The following is a 19,241-nucleotide window of genomic DNA, read 5'->3' as shown; positions in this document are numbered from 1 at the left end:
ATTCCCCAAGTCTTACAGTGAAATTGCTTCCCCCCTATTCACCAGTTTCCTTAAAAAGTGCCTCTCAGTCACAAGCTGAATGTGTGGGTGAGTTGTTTATTTGTTTTTAATATTTGAGATGTAGAAACAGAACATTTTAGATTTGCTATTATCTGTGGCATTGTCTGTTTTTTTTTGTTGTTGTTGTTTGTTTCTTTTGTTTCATTCAGGGCGGTTTGAAATAACGTCATGTTTTCACTGAAATGAGTTGCTCTTCCTTTGGAACATAACATAGAGGGCGAATGAAACATGGTGAAAAGACAAATTATGCTGACAAAATTGATTTGTATATGATTTTATATGCCACAAAAGAATGCAACTTGCTCTACAATAGATTGGTATTTTCTGTCTACAATAGGCAGTTGATTTTTAATCCTTAGCAAATAAATTTGTAAAATGCGGGAAAAGTAAATATGCATTATGTTTATTTTAAACTTGATCGTTATTTTTTTTTATTTTTAATCCATTAGTTATTTTTAGGTATAATTTTGGAATTCATTATAACACATTAACAGATCACACAATACGGGCATGTTTCCCAATTCATGTCAAGAATACAATAACAAGATTTTACATTTTCTAAATAGAAAGTAGAAGATAAATGTGGCTTAAAAATGTTTAGTCATTGCTACTATTATTATTTTTTTATTATTATTATTATTTATACATAGGCCTCAGAGACATGCACTTGATATTCTGGCACACTGGTTTCTTGGTCATAATTTAAGTCTTTATTTTGGATTTTTATTTGCAAAAATGACATGAGGAGTCTCTTATAGTTTAAACTAGAGAATATACTGTATCTGGATTTAGATTTTTTGCACAGTGATAGAGACTCTGTGGCATGGATGTCCCTGGTGGAAGGCCTTGAGAGGACAGCTGGAGTCACTAGTCAGCTAACAAAAGGACATTTTATGTTACGCAGCACAGAGTTAATGACTATCAGCTGCTGATTTCTGCTGCTAGGAGATACGAGACTGGACTGTCCTTGTGTCTCAGCAGGCTGAGGTGCAAACTCTGTGCTTGTGACATTGCAGGTTTCAATCTGATGATTACTCTCTCATACAAGTCATCTGCTCACTCTCCTGTCTCTGTGCAATGAGGGACCCTTGAAAAGTGCCTTAAAATGTTTTGAAAATGTAGGTGGGAGGAGAAAACAAAGAGGGCAATTACCCAGCAGGACTTAATGATGGGTGACATTTCCTACTATATATCCTCAGGCTTTTGTTCTCGTGCTGGCGGGCTCACCAGCCTGTTTATTATTTCAGCATATCAGCAGCTTGAGATGGAAACATTGCACACCAACAAAAAAGGACAAGGTGTTTGGTGGCAGGCGCAGCACAGAGGAAAAAACAACTTCTGTGTGAGAACTGTATGTTTGCTTGTTCCTTGCCAACTGAGGAACACACTCACACATCTTATCAGTGTTTTCTGGCCAGTGGGGCACTGCTGGTCAACATACTATACAGTCTGAAATGTAATATTCTGCTGTTTTGCTGTTGTACATGGTTTTACGTAAAGCACATAACTCTTCACGTGAATCTAAAGCACTTTAAGCTGAGTTTCATGTATGAAAGGGATTTTCAAATAAGGTTTATTGTTATTAAAGCACAGGCATGCATTACAGAGTACACACATTACACACTGTCTTTTTTTTTCTTTTCTCATTCACTCACCATCTCACTCGTCTTTTTTCTTGTAGTATAATTATAATTCAGATAGACAACAGATATTGAAATCCTAGTCTACATCTTTAACTGTGGAGGATACTATTCAGGGAGGACGACAGTTTTCATGACAGCTATTAATAAACTGGTTTCTTTAGCTTTAAGCATGTATCTGTACATCAGTATTACTGGTATACTTAGTCTATGTGAACCTACCCTAAAGAGAAAAACAAATGTGTGATTCTGATTGATTTAGGTTTATCATGAGTCATGTACAGTATAGTATAAAGGAAATTGCAAACTGGGAGTTTCCTGAGTTCATAAAACATGCACCTTGATAAGAGCTTCATGGCTGATCTGAAATCTAAAATCATTACGAAGGGTAATTGTGTTAATCGTCTTTGTTGACATGCAAGAATGTGTCTTGACTTGTATGACTTATATGAGGCTATATAGTTGCTAAATTAATAATGGTGACCCATTTTAAGCCACAGAAATATGAAATACCCAGTGGAAACCAGACTATTTGTGATTAGCAAGTGCCCTTGTGTGGTTTATTCAAATTATACTGGGTCACAAGCTGAATTACATCAGATGTACTTGGTGCTTCCAGTTAACTAGGTAATGGGAGTTTTTACAACTCTCTGGGGGAGAAATGTGATCACTGATTACCCATTTGTCGATTCCCACAAGATGTCACTATTGCTCTAAATTATTCGTGTTCGGTCGGTGGCCTGAAGTTTAGTCAAACATATGCTGTATTTTGCAGCACAATACTCCTTAACAAACAGCTCTGAACTCATGACTGACATGTCATTTTAAAAAAAACAAACAAACAAAAAAAAAACCCATACCTGTAAAACCCCATTAACTCACACTAAATGAAATTGTAAATGTAAATTTAACATGGTGTATGTCTTTGTTATAGGAATACATGAATATATCCATATACATTTTGTTTAGACAGCAGGAGTGCTATTTTGGATTGATCTTCCTACAATATTTTAGGTCCTTTGTGTGTTCTTGAAACCTTTTCTAAGCTGGTCTGAGGGAAAAAACAACATACAGATATGATGGCCTAGTAATGTGTTTGTTTTGCAAAGGTAGAAAACTCAAACAAGTTCAGAAAATTGTGATATGGACTTCAACACCAGGAGAACGTGACATATAACTTCATATGATATAAATATAACCTACATCCCAGGCAATATTAATAATTAGAGCTGAAACATTACTTGATTAATCAAGTATGCAATCAACAGCAACTATTTGATAATTGATTAATTGTCTATTTTAAAAGAAAAATGGTGCCTAGAAATCACTGTTTCCAGCTCTGAAATATGAATATTTACTGATAGTAAACGTAAGACATTTAGGTTAAGGCATGTTTGTTGAATAAAGTAAGTAGCATGAATTTGTCAACTTGGGCTTCAGGAAACTCTGATGGGAATCTTTCACTATTATAGGCCATTTTAAACAAAACATTGATAATGAAAATCATTTGCTGAAGCCCTATATAACAAATATAGTTTTAACCTTTGGTGTCACAAGAAAAAGTGGTTCAGTTTGGATGATATTTCACTGCCTTTCTAGTTCAGAGGAAATATGTGATGCAATCACAGAAACTCCCACCAGCCTCATACCCTCTAAATTTATCAATGAAGAAAAAAGTAATTCAGAGAAGATGTTCATGTTTGTTCCAGGAACTTGGGGTGATGACCTTCAAGAGGTAAATGATGAATGAGTAGTTTTTTTTTTTTGTTGTTGTTGTTGTTTTTTTTTTAATGAAAATAACCACGATTCAAAGAAAAAGATGAAGCTATTACTTGATAATTAGCTTCACGTCATTGTGTCATATGAGCCATTATTACTACATAAGCATATTCACAAATGTTTTTTAAAGATGCATCGAGTAAACAGTCGTGACAGTTCTGCTAAAGTCCGTACCATGAAATATGAAATGTAAAACATTTTGCTCCAGTGTTTACATTACGCTCGGTGGCTCCTATTGGTGCCCTGCTGAGAGAGAGCTGCGCCCTGATTGGCCCATCGCGCTGTCAATCATTGCTGTTTACATCAAACGTTGGTGGAATTTCCCAGTTTAGAAGAGACAGCAGACCACTTCCGCAATACATGTCTGGCTAGAAAGACGAGAGGCCACGGCGAGCTGAAAGGTATCCAGCCAGAAAAGACACCTCTTTATTCTTTGGTTTGTCGCTTTAACTCCGCTTTCTGCATCGATAAAAGTATCCATAGCGGGTAAATAAAGAGGAGCGAGCGGCTTCCTGTCCCGTCATCTAAGTGTTAGCTAGCCTACAGCTAACGAGGATGTTGCTAGCAATTTGCATGACAACAGCGAAAACTAATATTAGCCTTCTTCAGCCAATCAAGGTAGCTATCATTAGCTAGATTGTGCTGTATTTGACTCTCGTCTGTTGGGTAGATGTTTGTTGGCAGGATTCGTGTAACATTTGGTGTTTTTTTCCTATGCTTTTGTCCTTTTTTTAACCCTCCTTCGGATATGAACGTTGTCATATTTAGCTATCATAAACGTTTCACACTGGCAGGGTAGCATCATGGTGGTGTTGGGTGCAGCTGTTGTCTCCTCTGAAAATGCTGTCTATTGATCCTTATTCTCCTCATCGGACTTCACCGACAGTTTACACTCGTCCTGCTATAAACTATGAAGTGAGAGAGAGGACGGAAAGGTTAGCACACTGGGTACAGGACACTCATTAGGATGTCTGAAGCCTTCATTATTTATCTCATCCACCATCGAGAAACAACAGAAACACCATTTGCTATATCTCTGGATGGATGTAACATTGTTAAACGGTCTGGGTTGTGGTGTCAAGAGATTTCCAGTTCAGGATTGTGACAAGTAAGGGGTAATGTGAATACTGTAATACTGGAACTTATGCTCTTTTCTTCCACTTTCTAACTGCTTCCATTTTTTGCAAAAGTTCACCTTTTATCAGGGGATTGAAATATGACTCTTTGCAATGCAAAAAGGTGCAGTGGTTGTTTCTCCGGCTGTCTGTCATTTAAAAGGGTACATTGTAGACTGAACTGAACATTGTAGACACAAGTAATCAGTGCTTTATGTTTAAAGTCTTTCCTATCAGCACTGTTTGTTTTCTTTTAAAGGTTCGGTAGCATTGCTTGTTTTTAATCTTTCGTCTTTTATTTTCCACTTAGCAATTCCAGGTACTTAAGGTAATGTTAATTAAGTTTAAAAAAATAACAGTTTGTGTTCTTTCCTTAGTTCAGAGGACCATGTTTAGGAAGTGAAAGACGGCAATGGAAGGGAAAGGCCCGTACCGCATCTATGATCCGGGTGGGAGTGAGGTCAAGGCCAGGGAGGAGGCCGGAGGGGGAAGCAGCTATCGACAGCTACTGGAAGAGAACAGCATACTGAGGGAGAGGATGAAGGGGCTTAAGAGCCTAGGTAGGTTCCAAAAGACAATATGATTACCTCAAGGCTGTGCACAGAGCGCCAATGCCAGCTGCTCTTCGCTACATCTGTTATCTGTCTTAACACAAGAGGATTCTATATTTCCAGATTTGGAAATATACAGAGACATTAATTTATTTATTGTTGTATGTAAAATCACATTACGGAAAACTGTGTTAAGCTTGTGCTTTTTTAGCAGCACTAACTTAATTATTATTTGATATTAAGTTAAGCCACCCACAACACACATCATATGATTCTCCCATAACATATTACACAACTGTATTTCCAGTGAAAACATTACAAATGCAGGAGGGAAACTGATGTGCAGCGAATGAGGAGGAATGTAGTAAAACCTGATCATAGTTTGTGGAAAAGCTTGCATGCCAGTGTTGTGAATGGTCTGACTGCTCCTTTTGTGACTCATCAAAGGAGCGTCACTTGCCCGTAACTTCTTACTTAACTTATATCATATCTTATTTGATGACTGCTTGTGCTGACATTTGTCTGTCAGTCTCCTCATGTAAGCCTCACTGTAGCAATGTTGAGAAAAAAAATGAGGCTAGATCAAACTAAATTTACGAGAAGTGCTGGACAGAGACAAGATCTCTCTGTATCTTGCAGGTGATTTGCTGGAAGAGTCTCAATCAGAGGCATCAAGGCTTCGACAGAGAGTGGAGGAACTTGTGAGAGACAACGAGGCGCTCAAGTCCTCCAGCTTTGCGGCTAGTCTGTGTATGGGAGGGCCCATTCAGACTGAGACACAAAGTAGGTCTCACTTAATTTGTGCTATTTTTTTGAATATATTTTTATATGTGTGGATTATTTCTGTGCTTAGTGGTATACTGTTTTACTTCACTGAAACTTCGATTATTTTTGGCATTGATCATGACTTATTTCAGGTCAGAGTAAACCCTGTTTGCACCCAGCTGCGGAGCAGAAGGAGGAGCAAACAAGCTGTTTAGGGAAGGCCCTCCAGCCCGAGAAGCCCAATGTGAGTGTGAGCTTTTGTACCAGGCAGAAACAACTTTGTGATGATTATAGAATTGTAAATAACATCATGCGCACATATATACTGTATAAACTATGGACACTGCATGTACTATGGTGCTATTTAACTTTATGGTCTTTACAGGAGGCCTTGTCAGAGTTTGAGGTGGTGAATATGGAGGGGAAGACTTCAGATGCCTTGACTGTGTGTACTAAACTTTTTTTTTCTTTTTTAAACAAATTAAGTCAAAATAATTTCCAACTAACACAGGATTTCAATTCATAGTTCTTTTAGTTCCAAAGTACGAAAAAAAAAAAGTGTGTTTAGAATATCACAGTGTTACTGGTGCTGACCTAGATTAATTATTATTTAGTGTGATTTATTAAGGCCACATACAGCCTTTCCTCTTCCACAATATTAGGAACATATCCTTGGCGTGGTGACTCATCAACAAACTCAATACTGGTAGCTCCAGCCTGAGTCAGCCAGGGGAAAGTCCAGGATTATTACTGACTAGAATTACACCGCTGATTCATTCACACACTACATCCTAGGGAATGTGTTAGTAGGACATTCTGCCAGAATTATTCTGGCATTCATGGTGTTGAAATATCATAAACTACATTGTCAAATATTCTACAATTCAGCAGCTTAAATTGACACAGAACAGGATGTTTTTTGGTAAAAGTTTTACCACAACCAACTGAGGTCTGTAGGGACTAAATTTAAATCCAACAGGACCAAGTGGTTTGACTTTTGAGATAATTCAGCTGCTGCTTGTCATAGAAATAGTAGCACAATGACTCTTACAGTATGTTATACTGTCATTCTTGTGCTTTTTGAAATATTACATACGTAATTGTTAGCTTGCCCACTGAGTGAGCTTGAGAGGAAAGACTGACTGACTGTTTACGTGTGTGGGTATCTCCAGGCTGGGTCAGTGGCAGGAGTAATCCCCCTCCTGCCTCAGGAGAACATCGAGCTAGCAAGCCAGCTGAAGAGATTAGAGAGCTCCTTCAGCATATTCGCAGAGGAGTCCAACCCAAACCAGCTGTTAGCTCATCTTGGTCGCATGGCTGTGGAGTTTCACCATCTTTCCTCTAAAGTCCAAAAGAATGAACAGAGGACCTCCCTCCTACAGGTAGGCAGCAGTCTGATTGTATGAGAGAAAGTAAGAAATACCAAAGAAACCGTCATTCATCATGGTGAAGTCAATTATTTATTATTATTATTATTATTATTATTATTATTATTATTATTATTATTATTATTATTTATATGTATTGTTATTAACTGTAAAAAATTAGCATTACATGAAATGCAGTAGTGTGACTTTTATGATGATATTGGTGCATATCATGAAATGATCATTTAAGGGCAACATTTTATAGTAGAATGTCCTTCATCTCATTGTCTTCTTCTGGTTGGATGATTATAAAAGATTGTTATATGTAAGAAGTTCTTTTCTGACAAATGTTGTTTGACCTCTGCAGTGGTTTTCGTCCATGGTTAAATCCACGTGTGTTGGGCACAAATAAACGACGACTGCTACTACTGATAAAATATAAGCACTTGTATAGATGATCAGTTAGCCAGATGTCTGCTGACGGCACTTTATATCAAATTGTAATTATATATAACTTTATAATTTATAACTGTAACTTTGTCTAGAACTGTGCTATATCAGTACAAAGTGCTTTACAATGAAAGATGAAAGCTGCATAAGATTAAAATAAAAAACAACAATCAATGGAAATTTTAGGACTCGTTTTTATATACATAGATGTTCCAATGAAGAGAAGGTTGTGGATTTGTAGCAGCACAAGTGGGAGTACATCACCACTTGGAATTTTTCAAATGCATTACAGACTGAATTTTTATATACAAAAGCAACTTAATATTTCAAGCTCAGTTTTATTATTCTAACTTTTTTTTTTTTTTTTACCTCTCACACAAACTTAAACAAATGATGGTTGTTAGTTTAAGGGATGAAAAATGTGAAATATTGGACCATATGTCAGAAAAACATTTTGTTCCAAAACTGTGGGAAATATTTCCTAATTCTTTTCTTATACATTTACATAATACCAACATAATTTTCACTCAGTTTATTTTAATTTTCATTGCAACATTTTGTTAAAGGCAATATCTTCTGATTATATGTGGGCATACAGTCATAAGAAAATGTTGACAATGTCACACTGAGTGATGCTTCATATCGGGATATTTGTGTTTTTTGGCTTCATAGACTCTCTGTGAGCAGCTCAGACAGGAGAACAATGAGCTTCGAAAGAAAATGGAAGAAGATCATCATATCAGGAATCGAGACTTGGAACAGCTGAGGTAATGTTTCTCCCTCTCTTTTAATCTTGCTGGGCTTTGTGTTGCGTCTGTGGGAGGAAAAATATGATTGTTGGTAAGATTAGAAAGATCAAATTGTCAACTCTGCACTACAAAGTACTAATTAATAAAAACACTATTACATCTCTTTCTCATTCTGCTTGTTTTTTCTAACTGTGGGGCAATTTTGTTTCTCATGACCTTTTTATTATAGTATGATTCAGTCACCCATTACTATTTTGCTGACTGACTTGGTCATGGATGTTAACAGTTGAGTTGAACATTCTTTCACTTTTGATGGCAGGAGGGGGGGGGGGGGGGGGGGAATATTCCACTGCTTTCTGTTGGCGTCATTACATTTAGTTGGTATTGTAGGGTCTTCCCAAAGGACATCCTGAAGCTGTATCAAAACTTTGGGAAGGGATCTTTTTCACAATTAGTACACAAACACACGACCTATTCATTCTCCTACTGATTCAGACAGGAGAATCAGAAACTAAAGGAGCTGGTCACGGGAGGAGCAACAACAGCAGCAGCAGCAGCAGCAGCAGCAGCATCATCACCTGCAGCGCCGTCTGACACCGAAGAGGCCAAAGAGGAACCAGTGAAGGAGGAGTCAGCTGCTGTAAGACCTAAGATGGAGGCCACCACACCACAGAAGGTAGTTTAAATTATATTAAAAGTCTTAATTTAGTCAAAAAACAGACTCCTGAAGAACCAATTTACATTAGATTCCAACCCAGCGTCTTGAAAATAAAACTGTGCCGTTTATCTGTTAAATACATTTTAAACTTTTTCTTGTAGAAAATACATAAAAAAGTTTTTTCTCAGTTAATTAGTGACTTAAAACTTCCCCACGTATGAACACTCACGCTGCAGGGTCTGTGTCATGGAGGAATGTTGTGGACTTAGGAATATTTTGTGTGCCCCCAGAGTGGAAAAGCTGCAGAGAAAACCCCAACTAAACCATGTGATGTAGAGGTGTATGAAAAGAAGATCAAGCTTTTGGAGAAGCAGAGAAAGGATGTGAGTCTTTTTTTTTTTTTTTTTTTTTTTCACTTACTGCTCATCCTCTTTTGCCATAGGGGAAAGTCTCTGTGTATTTAGTTTCCTATATGTTTAGTGTCATTTTGTTTCACTTTCTGGTGCTGCTTACAGGTACTGGAGGTGAACAAGCAGTGGGACATTCAGTGGAACTCCATGAAGTCACAGTTTGAACAGAAGGTACAGTAATGACTTTACGCCTTTTGTGAAGGGTGTGGGAAGACATTGCTGTGTCCTCTACTGATACAGAGCTGTTAAAGGAGAAATAATACCTAAATCTCTCCGAATTCTCAAGAAAAACATGTTTATTTTCCTCACTGTAAAGTTCAACTTGTTTGTTCATTTCTTTGATGTTGGGTCTGTTCAGTCCAATTCACCAAGTGTTAATGTCTCGTTCTTATTTATTTAATTTATTTATTTTTTAAATGTTCACTTTGAGCTGTGTCAAAGTTCCCTAAAAGGAGTCTTTTAGGGTATCACTTATAAATTGTACAAGGAAGCATCTACATGTACAATATAAAAAGCACGTAGAGTATTTATCTTGCATTTTCTATCAAACTGTCCTTTCTCAAGACGGATAATATGGAATAGACAATTCTTGATCTGTTACCAGGGTTCAAAATTAACTATTCAACTGTGTTTTTTCACTGTTCTCATTTCAGCCTCTGCACATGTTAAGTTTAGTAACCATGTTCCCTGTCAACATAAGGGTCAGATATTGCTTTAAATATTTGGGTGCCACTTCATTTCATGAATTTCATGAATTACTCTTGCTACTGTTAATCAGTAGTACAGTAGTAGTACACATTTTGTAAACGATAGTTGAATTTAGTTTCAGGTCTCTCCCGGAACAGTTTTCTTAAATTTACAGCAGTGCAGGGAAGCTGGGTCACAGAAGAGAACTTCATTGTCTTGCCAGGAGCCTTTAAGGTGGCACATTGTGACACCAACAGTCTCATTTCACATTATGATGATGGAATAATCATTCTTTCTACTATTCAAATTGTATTAAGTAAATAAAATGTCAGATGGCAGGGATTTGGTCATTTGGAAATACCTTTTTTAAAAAAACAAAAAAACACAGGACACAGATGTCTGTGTGCATCAGTTGGCAGTGAAACAGCTGCGCGTGTTTGTTTTTTTTTTTTTTTTTGTTGCTGTTTTTTGTGCTTGTCCAGTGGAAAAGGTGCAATTTTGCAATAGCTCGCTATCTCAGCATACTTACCACAAGGCCTGTCACATTTCAGTGAGAATTCCCCTTACCTCTCTGGTACCCGCTGACTTCCTGCTGTGGAGCAGTCAGAGGGCAGCAGAGACACACATATGTACACACTCTCACACTCATACTCACACACCTACGCCTCGCGCCCACAACATGAACACACTATATTCACACTTTGTTGAGACGGGGACACCATGCAGTCTTGGGTTTAAACCACAGAACCCCAGATACATCCATTTGCGTCACTAGGTTCGTTCATATTTTACACAAAAACAGAATTGCGTATGTTTGCAAATGTGTTTGTTGCTGCGGCTTACTTTATAATTTGATAACATAAAGTTCTGACACATTTTCTAAGGCTGTATCTTTACACATGCACAAGCTGATGTTTATCTTTACCAGAGAGTTGTTATCGATGTTAATTTTAAGAATCAGTTTTGGTTTGTGTTCATGAGAATGATATCTTATCACTGTGATTAGTGTTTTTCTTAACTAAAGGGTTTACACTCTACCTCAGATCACAGACCTCAGACAACGGCTAGCTGAGTCACAGAAGACTGTACTTGAACTGGAAGCAGAGCGAGAGCAGAGGCAGCGCGACTATGACAAGAAGTTGCTGTTGGCCAAGTCCAAAATTGAAAATGTACAGGTGAGAGTAACGACACAAAGCCCAGGCGAATAAACATTGAAAACCAGGACACAAACACAGAAAAAAACTACTTAAAAAGGGTCTTTTTAAATGTTTGGGGTGTATATGTTTCAGGGGGAGAAGGAGTGTCTAAACTCTGAGACCACTGAGCTGAAGCAGAAGATTCGCTACCTGCAGGATCAGCTGCTGCCCCTCAGCAAACAGAGAGAGTACCAGGAGAAGGAGATCCAACGCCTCAACAGGGTTAGTATGGGAGAAAGACAGCGACAGACAGAGAAGTTTCTTTCAGTGTAATACATCTGTGTAACATTTGTTTTGTCTTATTTCCAGGCTTTAGAAGAAGCCTTAAACCTGCACTCACCTTCATCCTCCCAACAACAGCCTGGCCAGGGTAACTTTGCAGATGCAGCCAATAACCTGAAGAAACAGGAACTCCTCACTCAAATTGCAGTACTAAAAGAACAGGTCAGACATGCAACAGGACATAGTTCTTCTGCAGTTATATATTCATTGTGTTTAAGGGAAACGTTGCCGATTTTCAGGTAGTATATGCAAATGAACTATGTGTAACTTCCCTCCATGTTGCCTGCACTCAGAGCTCTCCGCTCATTCATTGGCAAAAGTCCGTTGGATGACGCAAAACACATTATCCTGGTTCTGCCTTAGACTACAAACCATGTTTCCTCATTTTCAGTAGCGGTACCTTCAAGGACGGTAAAATGTGGGTCTCCCAAAACACTCCCGTCTACCATGTTATGCTAGTGATAGGGAAAAGCAGACATTAAAATATCATACTACTAAATACTTTAAAATATCAGTATATTTGGAAGAAAACTACTTCCCTCATATGAGACCCAATATCTTGCCGTGCTGTTGAATCAGACACAACAGAATCTGGAAGAGGAAGTGACCGCAGGACTGAAGTGACATTACAGCCGCAGCTAAACTGTTAAATTTCTCCGTGATGCATCCAGAAGAGCTGAACCTAACACAAAAAAACAACTAGCTTTACAATATTCAATTCAATTCAATTCAATTCAATTCAATTCAGTTGTATTTATATAGTGCCAAATCACAACAAAAGTCATCTCAGGGCACTTTTCACATAGAGCAGGTTTAGACCGTAATTTACAGAGACTTCCCCCATGAGCAAGCACTTGGCGACAGCGGTAAGGAAAAACTCCCCTTTAACGGGAAGAAACCTCAAGCAGAACCCGGCTGTAGGTGGGCGGCCATCTGCTTTGACCGGTTGGGTTGAGAGAGAAATATATACGTGTGTGTGTGTGTGTGTGTGTGTGTGTGTGTGTGTGTGTGTGTGTGTGTGTGTATATATATATATATATTATACACATACACATAATATATGTGTATATATATATAATACACACACACATGCACATATAAATATAATGTCGGTGCAGAGATGTGGTGCCACTATTACAATTTGTGAGGCTGAATATAGCACTGTGTTATCAGTATGAAAGAGGAAGCGACCTTTGGACCAGAGCAACGTTACAGCCGCAGCCTGACTTCAGCTGCTGAGTTTCTCTGTGATCTTAACATTAATACAAACAATCAACTAGCTTTACAAAATAACGTTGGAGCAGAGATGTGGCGCTACTATTACAACTTATGAGACTGAACATAGTGCTGTTTAATCAGATAAAACAGAGTATGAAGAACAAAGCAACCACCAGAGCTGTAACAGCATCAGGCAAGAGAGAGGCACCTGAGCTATCAACCAGTGATGATCGTTAGGAAGAATGGAGACAGAACAGAAAACTCTGCTCTGCAACAAACTTTGCAGTGCTTTGGTGAACCTGACTTTGTTTCCTGACAGAATATTATATCAGACTCTCAATACAGAACAGCAACTGTGTGTTAAAGTTACCTGTAACTTGTGGGTTCATCCGGCTTTGAGCACAATCTGGTCCCGCTCATTGTCGTCCAAAATAGGTAAAAGAAACAGCAGTTAGGGTTAGAAACACTGCTGCTATATATCCAGGCTCTATGAGGAAAAACGTTTTGTAAATGAGCCTCAGTAAAGATACATAACAGTGCTCACTTTGTCTTTCCTAACCGGCTGCTCCTAAACACACTGTGAGTAGCTCAATGGACGAGACGATGCATTCTGGTTGTTGTAGGATTCCTCCTCAAGAGCGGTATGGGGAATCTACAGCCTTTTTCTTAGTTTTCTCAAGTCATAGGGCACCAATTTCAAAAATAATTAAACATTTCTACTTCGTAGGTGACCTAGTTTTAAGAAATCATCATATTCACAGCGGTGAATTTTCCCTTTAACTGCTCTTATTGTTTTGTGCTTTTTATAGGTGAAAATCTTTGAAGAAGACTTCAGAAAAGAGCGGAGTGACAGGGAGCGAATGAATGAGGAAAAAGAAGACTTGAGGCGACAAGTTGAGAGACTGCAGGGTCAGATTACTAATTTGACCAATCAGGTAGGCGGTGTATAAAGGCTGTCTCATATGTGGCATGATTAGGAAGTTTTCGTATCTATTTTTGTATCTTACAAGAATGCATAAGTTTTTGTATCTTGCATTGAACAACAGTTGCTGCTCTCCAATGTGGGATTTGGTTAATTCTCTGTCTGTGTGTGTGTGTGTGTGTGTGTGTGTGTGTCATTCAGCTTCATCAGGCACAAAACGAGTGTCAGAGAGAACGCACAGAGAGATGTAAACTGGAGAGGCTGCAGATGCAACATCACAAACAGGTACTGGCTGTAGCTCAGGCCTGAGCTTGATAGTATTGCAGACATATTGAAATCCTGAATGAAATGGTGGCGTCAGCGTGGAGAGGTGCTACAGTATGTTTGGTCATTTTGCTTTCAAGTACATTAACTTATGGCCAAAGCGTTCACTTAAAGGCATCGTGCTCTAAGATGTGAGTTGTGGTAAAACCTTGCGGACTAGCGCCCCCTTGTGACAGAGTGCAATCACTCAGATATCGACAGGTATAAGTTCATAGTGGACACATCAACACTCTGGGACAAGAGCCTAACTCCAGCTAGCTTGTTTGTCAGTGCATTTGGGATCAGCAGGTGGAACATTTACACTCCTCAGTGGGAGGCAGCGGCAGTAGAGTTGAAGGTCAGCAGTAGGGTCACTGCGCTCGCTGAGAGTAGCAGCCGTGCACTGACTGGGGATCACGTGTGTACTTGTGATCCCTCGTAGGGGCAGCAGCAGGAAAGACGTACCTCAGACCCCACGTCAGGCTCAGTGAACGGCCCGCTGAGCCCTCCCTACTGTGGTCCCTTTGTGCAGGTGGGACCGCAGGGCCTTGAGGGCTGGCCCATACACTTCCCTCCCCGGATGCCCAATGCAGCAGGCGCCACAGCCGCAGCCGCCGCAGCACCGCCCCCTGTACGAGACTTCCAGCCTGTTACCCCGGTAAGGGTCCTCTAAGGTCCCTCTGTCTCTGTCTCTGGAGTGACTCTGGTTCACTGAGTTCACAAGGCTCTTTTTTTTCTCTTACTTCTTCTCCCTGTATCTGTCGGGAGGAACAAGCAGATGTAATTAGGTCTGGCTGTAGCTCCACCCAGTCATCTAACTAATTCTGAGTTAAAAAACTCTTTCTTTCAATATCGATTATTAGGTTACGGCATAGACTTGAGGGTTGCTGGTTGTGATGAATATTAATATTTAGTGACATGAACTAAGGCGGTGCTTTCTCTTTGGTCAGGGTTTTCCTTGGCAGTCGTCATTCCCACAGCCCAGAGGTGCCAGAGCAGTGGGAGAGAGTTCAAGACCACCACCAGAGAATGCAGGTATAAAACAGTATTTTATTCATTCACTTACTCACTGTCAACAGTTTCATGAAAAGACCAAAACCAACGCTACCTTTTTTGACTGGCCGGCCACAGTCTAGCCCTGTAACCGCAGTTGTTCCTGAGTGAGTGATAAAGTTACACCATTGGTCAGCCAGCTGAGTGTTAGAGTTTCCCCATCGGCTGTTGCTCTTTCAAAATGAATTGTTCTGAGATGATGGAAGTGGGCGGCAGCAACGTGACGCAGAGTGACTGTGTTCTGCTCCGAGCTCTGATGCTCTCAGTCCAGCGTTAAATGCAGTGAAGTCAGCTAAACTCCTGTTCAAACAGACGCATACCAGCGTCTCTACCGTCTCCTCCTCTACTGTCCAGTGTGATCGACTCTCCCGCCGACAGTGCTGTCAGCAGCCATGCGTTTGGATTTTATAACTGAAGTAATACCAGGATGCAAGCTTCTTATTTCTCTGATGTTTTCACGTCACAATCGATGAACAACAGCATTAAAACACAAGTCGCGCACTAGGCTTGCCACGGTAATCGGTGTTACACGGTGTTGGGGCGTATTCCGGTATGATATTTATTGAAATAAAATCTATTTAGTTCATTTTCATATATCAGTGCCCACGTTTATCAAATAAGAAAAAACTAATTTGCGTGCTATCAGTACGTACTCAGACAACAGAAGCTACATTCATAAACTGACAGAGTGTGCTCTGTGAGCGTCTGCAGCAGGACGACCTGCTGGCAGCAGCCTGAAGCTCTCCATCTCTAATTCTTAAGTAAGGGGAAGATCTAAACTAAAAATCTAACTTCATAGATCAAAGTAAGCACTCAGGAATGGAGCGTCATTGATAAATATCTTATCTTGTAAAATGTTGGGTGTAACTGGTAACACCGGTGTTGTGAAGAGTTTTATTATTAACCTGTGGGAACATGTACTTACCGTGGCATCCCTATCTTGCAGGTAAAACATGAGACTCACGTAGCTGTTATATTAGATTAGTGTGGGGCAGCTGCTCTGTACGTGCGCTTGATTTGACTGTAACTGTGGTAACCAGACGGAGATAAGCCTCCTGAATTTGCACCCAAAATGCTGTCAAAACTTGTATTGACAATTTCCACCGCAGCCTCCATGATCATCGACTGGGAAAGATGCAGAAAAAAGGCGCATAGAGGCATGAGGGAGAGCGCACAGTTAAAACACCCCAAATAACCATTACTCTGACAAGGCACTCAATGCACTCAAATTGATTTCCCTACCCCGTCAGGCCCCAACAGGAACTTTTCAAAGTTCCACTTGATGTCGCTGATATTAAGAGGCTCCCAGAACAATCTGTAATTGGCGTTATTGAAGTCGTTTCCAACCGGAGGGCAGGATTTCTGCATGAACAAAAAACTAAAACAAAACAGAATATATGAGAGAGCAACAAATTCTGTGCACAGTCAAGTGAATAACATCCACCTGACAGATCTATACAGGCACCAACTTTTATTTGCAATAAATCCATTTTGTTGAGTAAATTAATCATTTACATGAAGGTAAAATGTTCTACATAATTCTTCATCAAATATAGCCAGCAAACCTAGTGAGAAGGTTTTTCAGTGGCTCAAAAATATTGAAAAATCAGAGAGCTATTAATCAAAGTTATATTTGGGAACACTTCAACGTGTTGGTGTTTGGCTGTCCTGTGCTGGGAGGGAGCACATCTGCAATATGAGGTAAACAAGAACTGCCTGAGACTTATCAGCAGGTCAGATTATGAAAGAGAACATAGATTATTTTTAGAGCACCCAGCCTTGAGTGACAAATGTTGAGATATACTTTTGTTTAAAGAGTTCGTACACAGCTGGAAAATGACAGTCGTAATGGATTTCTTTATTTAAACTGCTATAAACAGACTACCTCTGAAGTATCATATCCGCAAGCTGTCCATATCTTGAAAGGGAAAACTTACCTTAAGGAAAGTGAGAAAGTCTTGCTCATTTTTTCCATTCACATCACCTTTCTCAAACGGACAGTTCATTTGCTTCTACTGAATATGTAAATCTTTGTAAACAATTCAGAAACAAAATTACTTCATAAAACAGCTGGGCCCTGTAGTTTTTAGCAAACGGTGTAAATATTTGCACACTGCAGCTAAGGGTTAATTATCTGCCAATTAATTTTTCGATTGATCGTTCAGTCCCAGATGTCAGGAAATGGTGAAAAAACGCCCATCCGAGGTTCCCAGAGTCCAAGATGACATCCACAAATGGCACGTTTTTCTGACCAACCGTCTGAAATATATTCAATTTATAATAATATAAAACAGGAAAAAAGCAGCAAATCATCACATTGGAGAAGCTGATTTTCAAAAATGAAAGTCTATATCTGTAAGTTATTTTTCTGTTGATTGACTAATCAATAGTTTGAACTCTAAAATAGTGCATTTGTCGGGAGCTCTTTTCAGCCATGCATTAATATGTGCTAGTGAGAAGCAGTGTATGAGGGATTGACTCAAAATAAACTACAGTTTGTGTGTTTTTAATTGTTTCATCATTCGTCTGTGGTACAGACTAATCGGTTATATCAAGCCTGGGCTACTCAGACAATACTTGTCAGTAGATCACTTCGTCATTGGTGTTGGTCTTTTCATGGAATTTGATGACTATTAGAAAAATAAATATTGCAAGCCTTATCCTTTTATGCAAACATTACTAACCCAGGTTTTTTGTATATTTTCTCAATCCTAACGTTGCTCCACAGTGGTGAATCATACTAACTGTGTATTGAAATAAAAGTGTGGAACAGCAAAGGTTGTGACTGTGGTGATAACACAGTCTTGTTCCCTCTGTGTGTGTGTGTGTAGATCAGTCCGCAGCAGCAGCAGCTGCAGCAGCAGCAGGATTTGGAAAAAGGGAGCGACAGAACATTGACCCTGGAAAGCACTAAAGCATCACCGTACCCACCTAATGGAGTTTGGGTAGTAGCATGAAATCAGTTTGTTTTTGATTTGAAAAGGTGTGATTTGATCTATAATTTTCCTACTGAACTGTAGATATCCTATTGTAATGTTGTTTATACTTGCGTTTTATAAGGCTATTTGTGAAACACTTGGCTATTCTGAATATATACATGAAATATTATTTAGATTTTTTTATCAGGAACTGAAGTCATTTGTTAAATAGGTTGGAATAATTAACATTGTTTTTTTTTTTCCAGAAAATATACTTATGTGATTGTTTCTCTGCAGACATGTAACAACTTGACACTTGACACAAGTTTGTTACTTGTAGGGTTACAAGAAGCCATTCCCCAATATGAATAAGACTACATATACTCATTCCAACAATGAATGATTATATAGGTACATTGAATCATAGAATTTACAATGTGAATGTTAATTGATTTATGAAGACTTCTTCAGTACCATCGATGTTATAGAAATGTCCCATATGTGTAACTGTTCAAAAGTGGTTGTTGAAATACAAAAATTTTGGGAAATGAATTTTGATGGTATCATACCAAAAACATGATTGTGATTATTGATAATTTATTTATAACCTGCTGTTTTGATAGTTGCATTGACTAAGTGTAAATCATTGTCTTTAGTAATGCTGTTCTTTCTATGTTGTTAGTGTAATCCCAATATATTGTAGCTATTGACATTGTATGTTTGTATCAGACACAATACACAATGCACAGTACATACACAACCTTTTTTTTTTCACCATGATGATGGACCTAATCTCATTAAACACAACACTTCTACTTGACCACAATTTATTTGACCACTCTTTCTGATATTCATACTCATCTTACTGTATCCTGTACCCACAGTTTAGCCCCAACATACAGTATCTAGAGGTTATAGCACCAAAACCCTTTAGGTTACAGCAATGACTACCTTAATCTTCATCTTCAAATACCTATTATTTCTTCTTAATGAGTTGTAATAAGTGGAACTACACTTACTGGTGCTTTACTTAGTACTGAAACTGTAAAATTCTACTCAAGCAGCAGAAAGAGGAAGAATTAGGTCAGTATTTTTGAGGCCCTGGACACAGTGTTACA

General features: G+C 38.9%; 1 protein-coding gene across 6 annotated transcripts; it reads left to right on the top strand.

Moving 5' to 3' along the window:
* The first annotated feature begins 62 nt into the window (after positions 1-62).
* Positions 63-18,943, top strand: tnip1 (TNFAIP3 interacting protein 1). 6 transcript variants are annotated; one of them, XM_042418459.1, is made up of 18 exons: positions 63-87; positions 4,972-5,154; positions 5,785-5,928; positions 6,063-6,154; positions 6,296-6,355; positions 7,083-7,292; positions 8,400-8,494; positions 8,972-9,152; positions 9,425-9,517; positions 9,650-9,715; positions 11,275-11,406; positions 11,521-11,649; positions 11,737-11,871; positions 13,737-13,862; positions 14,051-14,134; positions 14,595-14,810; positions 15,103-15,187; positions 18,037-18,943. In XM_042418459.1, exons 2-18 carry the CDS (start codon positions 5,007-5,009, stop codon positions 18,117-18,119), a joined length of 2,079 nt encoding a protein of 692 aa, XP_042274393.1. In that variant the 5' UTR covers positions 63-87; positions 4,972-5,006; the 3' UTR covers positions 18,120-18,943. The 6 variants fall into 6 exon arrangements, with proteins under 6 accessions (XP_042274393.1, XP_042274394.1, XP_042274389.1 ...); XM_042418460.1 differs by lacking the exon at positions 63-87 and adding an exon at positions 3,775-3,880 and having other exon boundaries at positions 14,685-14,810; XM_042418455.1 differs by lacking the exon at positions 63-87 and adding an exon at positions 3,775-3,880.
* The last annotated feature ends 298 nt before the right edge of the window (positions 18,944-19,241 follow it).

This window comes from Thunnus maccoyii, chromosome 8, assembly GCF_910596095.1.
Source record: "Thunnus maccoyii chromosome 8, fThuMac1.1, whole genome shotgun sequence".
NCBI lineage: Eukaryota > Metazoa > Chordata > Actinopteri > Scombriformes > Scombridae > Thunnus > Thunnus maccoyii.
Note: the sequence above shows the minus strand (reverse complement) of the source record. Positions and strands in the feature narration are given on the sequence as shown.